This window comes from Syngnathus floridae, chromosome 18 (assembly GCF_059516105.1).
Source record: "Syngnathus floridae isolate MCC-2025c chromosome 18, RoL_Sflo_1.0, whole genome shotgun sequence".
Lineage (NCBI taxonomy): Eukaryota > Metazoa > Chordata > Actinopteri > Syngnathiformes > Syngnathidae > Syngnathus > Syngnathus floridae.
In genome coordinates this window covers 6,081,859-6,086,549 of record NC_142430.1, presented here as the reverse complement: position 1 = coordinate 6,086,549, position 4,691 = coordinate 6,081,859, and the positions used below count along the sequence as shown (strand labels likewise).

At 40.5% G+C, this 4,691-nt stretch overlaps 1 protein-coding gene across 1 annotated transcript; it reads left to right on the top strand.

Annotated features, from left to right (window-relative positions):
• The first annotated feature begins 429 nt into the window (after positions 1–429).
• Positions 430–4,660, top strand: cbx1b (chromobox homolog 1b (HP1 beta homolog Drosophila)). The gene is made up of 7 exons (XM_088360947.1): positions 430–632; positions 1,443–1,530; positions 1,694–1,764; positions 1,971–2,127; positions 2,202–2,355; positions 3,319–3,413; positions 4,213–4,660. Exons 3-7 carry the CDS (start codon positions 1,716–1,718, stop codon positions 4,352–4,354), a joined length of 597 nt encoding a protein of 198 aa, XP_088217073.1. The 5' UTR covers positions 430–632; positions 1,443–1,530; positions 1,694–1,715; the 3' UTR covers positions 4,355–4,660.
• Positions 4,661–4,691: the final 31 nt, after the last annotated feature.

Here is a 4,691-nt window from a genome sequence, read left to right as displayed (position 1 = left end):
CCTCCAGGGGGGTCCCCTGACTCCCCTCCGCAGGGCGTTCCCTTCAAGCCTGTTACTTTTTGTGTTTTTCGTGTTCGAGTCATTTAAACGGAGAAATTACTTCTCGCGTTTAAAAAAAAAAAGGGGGCAAACTGCGTTGGCTGCAACGAAAAGCACAGTCGTCATGTCGGTGTTATTCAAGCGACATCACGCGAGACTGGTGAGTGATTGGTTGAGAATAGGGAAGCGAGCGGACTAATAAAAATATATATTAAAGTACTAGGATTTAAATCATCGCTTTTCTGACTCGTTGTTCATTTTACCAAATATCCAGGGTCATTCCGTTGAGCTGAGCTAAAAAAAAAAAATTGTTTATACTATATATAAAGCGCAGACCCAGTGAAAGGCCATTGCGCTTGCGCAGTGACCGCCTTTTACCACCCCTTTCTCCTCCACTGTCTTAGACGAAAAGGGGCGGGTACGCTAGGCTACCTTAGCCCCAAGCTAATCAAAAGCTAGCCGAGCTGTGTTACCTACCAGGTAGAGAAAAAACACATTCAAACGCCGACATTATTGGCCTACAGTAAAAGCCTAGTGTGGCGGTGTGGTCCTTTATGGGCGGACATCTCCCATAAAAGCAAACTGAGACAGCGGTGAGTTGATTTTTTTTCCCTCCAAAAGCCAGCGCTTTTCAACACAATGTGTGTGTAAGCGAGATAGAGGCAGACATTGAAGCAAACACAACTAGCCATTAGCCACTTGAATTAGCACATTTTCATTCGGCCCATCACAGGAATGCGCTTTCATCGAAAAATAATCATAACAAAAAAAAAAATCTAAATGACGTTAGACGACGCGATGTATTCGACCGGAGGCGAAGGCTGCAAAACACAATATGGAGGATGGATGGAACGTTTCTCCTCCGCGTTAGCCGCCGCTTGCAAGCATGGCTTTTGTCGTTCTCCGCGTAGATTCCCCCCACGCTATTTCGCGGCGGCTGCAGCCAAATATAATGCTTAAAAGCTTTGTTTTAGTTTCCACACATCAATTGCCCGACGTGTTCTTTGCTCCCAAATGCTGTTCCGTTATTCTCGTGCAATATTTTTGCTTGAACAGGTGGTTGCTTCCATCTTTTTACAAACGCATGCACTGGTTTTTGCTTTTATTTGTTTTGCCCCAGGGTAATCTTTTTAGTTTGTTTCCTTTTATCACTTCTTAAAATGATATAATACTGTACAGTGGTGCAAATACTGCATCTCAAATCATCTTTCCCTTTTGAAATGCCTTTAATCTGTTTAACCCATCACCCAAAAAGGGCTATGTTTGTTTTTAACAAAGAGAATATATACTTGATAAAACCATACATGCATACCATAAACAAAATGTAAACGACTAATCATCTTTTGCAGATAAATATATTCAAGCCACATGTGATTTGTGTTTTCCTTGTTTTTCTTCAACAGTACACTTCAACCTGGAGGGGTGTTAAATCGCTTGAAGCCTCCTTTGTGAAGAATTGTTCACTCTTTGCAAACCGCTTCTTGTTTTGAAGTAAGTTGAGTGAAGCAGTTTTGAACGATACTAGTTGCATTACAGTCTTGGTACTGAACAAATTACATTTATGTATTTCATTATTATATTGCGTATCCTGTTTGTCTCAGGAAGTGAAATAGATTGTTTACAATGCTCTTTTCTTTCTTATTGCTTTGAGCAGGACCCAGGTCTACTTGAAGAGTATGAGCTTGACTACAGAAACCCCCAATGATGGCCCCAGTGTTACAGAAGGTTTGGGCATTTTTTTATTTTATTTTTTTTATCCAAATGTAACAAAAAATGAATAAGAATGTTTTCAATGACGCACAGCATTGACTGTTTAAGTCTGGTACACGTGCTCCCTCTTGTGGTATGCAAAAATCTGTGCAAGTACGGTTAAGTTGTATTTACTTTTTAAATGTAAACACAATGCCTAACTGCACGTTGTTGTCCTCCAGAGAGCAAGCAGCCCACGGTCGAGAAAAAGGACAAAAAGGCGGATGATGTAGCCGAGGAAGAGGAGGAGGAGGAAGAGTATGTGGTGGAGAAGGTCCTGAATCGGCGGGTGGTCAAAGGGAGGGTGGAATATCTCCTCAAGTGGAAAGGATTTTCAGAGTGAGTGCTGTTGAATTTCTTTTCACAAGCCTTGTTGTTTTTGATTGCCACTAAATTGCGTTTGTCACGCGCAGGGAAGACAACACGTGGGAGCCAGAGGACAATCTCGACTGTCCTGACCTCATCGCCGAGTTCCTCCAGTCTCAAAAGTCGGCACAGGAGGGCAAACGAAAGGCCTCCACTGATGGAGATGGCGAAGAAAGCAAATCCAAGAGGAAGAAAGATGATGTGAGTTGAAAATGTGGGAGGGGATCCAACTTGTTTGCATATGTTGCACCTTACATAATAACACATGGGTTATCAAATGATGTTAGTTTATTTATTAAATCTGCATTTTTTTCCCCCATGTTTACACATAAGTTATCACATGATCTATGTTTTCAAATCTGCATTTTTTTACACTTTACATAAGACATGGGTGATCACATGATCTTAGTTCTTTTAAAATCTGCAATTTTGATGCTTAACATAATGTGACAAAGTAATTGTGTTTTCGTATTGTGTGTAAGTAAATGTGTGTATATGTTTAGATAGATTATATACATTATAGATTTTCTTCTCTCACTGGAGGCTCTTGAATGTATCAAAAATGGAGGTTCGCTTTATCAACAAAGTGCTTGGAGTGTTACCGTCCTAAACCTCACGTTGGCGTGTGCATATTTGTTGACACAAATATATTAGCAGTATATTAGCGGCAACATGCTAACCATGGAGAGTGGCGATCAAATGAGCGTTTATCCGTCTGAGTGAATTCGCATCTCACTTTAATGAAAGAGGAGATGCATGCGCAACCCGAACGAGATATTGGATATAACTGATCGATCAAGCGCCGGGAATGCATTTTTTTCATCCAACTGATGGAGAGAATGACCCGGCCAGATATCTACAATTATCTTGTCAAGTTTCCTCTTACTACAAAGGTGAGTGCTTGTGATTATACAAAGATTTGAAAGGTTACTAGTTTGTGTAATCCGTGTGATCGCTATGCTATCTAAGATGTCTGTTGACATCATTTAATTGTAAACTATACGATCAAGGTTCATCTACATGATGAAATGATTCAGTAATTGATAATGAAGTACACAAGCAATAGTTGCTGTTTCTACTTGACGTCAATGTTCGGAGATCTATGTAAAGCCCTCTTCTGTAGAAAGGATTCCCTGTGACCATTTTTGGTTTGTTTGTTGTCAGACGGAGAAGTTAAGGGGCTTCGCTCGAGGTTTGGACCCGGAGAGAATCATCGGAGCCACCGATTCGACAGGAGAGCTTATGTTCCTCATGAAATGGTTCGTACTCATGTTAGTTATTGGCACATTGAATGTACCGTAATTTCCGGACTATAAGCCGCGCCTTTTTTCCAAATTTTTGAACCCTGCGACTTATAGTCAGGTGCGGCTTATATAAGATTTTTTTTGTGATGACTTGATCACTTATATACACTCGTAAAAAGGCTGTGGACCACTGTTGTGCGGTATCTTGAAGAAAAAAACAACAAAAATACTATTTTGAAACACTACTATGGCTGCTGCTTATTCTGGCTGTGTTGCTTGTGACAATTATGAGCTTTAGTAGGAATGCACGCTAGGTGACCTGCGTCAAAGGGCTCTAAACCCTTTCTCTTACTCTGACATGTGACTCAGAGATTACACAAAGCAGTGGCGCTTTTTGGACCATCTGCATTGTATTAAAACCCAATCAATCAGCATTTAAATTCAATTCTTCTGACATTTTGCTCACCAAAAACAAGTTGTAATGAATGTGAACTTTTAATGCATTTTATTCAGAAGGTTACTTTGAACCCTGAGGCTTAAATGGCGGCGCGGCGTATTTATGGATTTTTACGGCTTTCTGTGTACTTTCTTTCTTCGTAAAAAACTCGTGTACGTGCGGCTTATAGTCCGGTGCGGCTTATGTAAGAAAAAAACTAAAATATCCCTTAATTTTAGCTGGTGCGGCTTATAGTTCAGTGCGGTTTATAGTCCGGAAATTACGGTAGTAAAGTCCTGACACATTTGTGAGTCGAAACGTTTATTTTGCAATCCTGCCGTCAATGCTCACACTCCAAACGAACTTTTCTTTTTCAAGGAAAAACTCTGACGAAGCAGACTTGGTTCCAGCCAAGGAGGCAAACGTCAAGTGTCCGCAGGTGGTCATTTCTTTCTATGAGGAACGGCTTACCTGGCACTCGTACCCCAGCGAAGATGAGAAAAAAGATGATAAAAACTAAAATGTAGTTTTGAACTTGCTTGTACTTTGGGTTACAAGGGAGGGGGGGGACAAGAATTTAAGTGGGGTGAAAACACTTCAGTTAGTCTGATGTGATTTTCTGTGTTTAGAACGTCGTCGTCATGCTTGACACCGTATCCATGCAGTGTTAACATTTTCCTATTATGCTTATGTGCCATTTTGCTTCATTTTTATTTTTACATTTTAGCAATCGTTCTTCTGTGATGACTTCGTGCTTGGTGATGTTATTGTTGTTTTTCCTCATGTTTCGCTGTCATTTTTGGACAATAAACTTCACTTTTTGTTACGCCTTCGTCTTAGCTTGGTCATTAGTTGTG

What these genes read in the sequence shown, in the direction of transcription:
- cbx1b (XM_088360947.1), top strand. Translation starts at nt 1,716, where the DNA reads ATGAGCTTGACTACAGAAACCCCCAATGATGGCCCCAGTGTTACAGAA. An exon ending in TGGCCCCAGTGTTACAGAAG is followed by an intron (nt 1,765 to 1,970) that starts GTTTGGGCATTT and finishes GTTGTCCTCCAG; the next exon opens with AGAGCAAGCAGCCCACGGTC. An exon ending in CCAAGAGGAAGAAAGATGAT is followed by an intron (nt 2,356 to 3,318) that starts GTGAGTTGAAAA and finishes GTTTGTTGTCAG; the next exon opens with ACGGAGAAGTTAAGGGGCTT.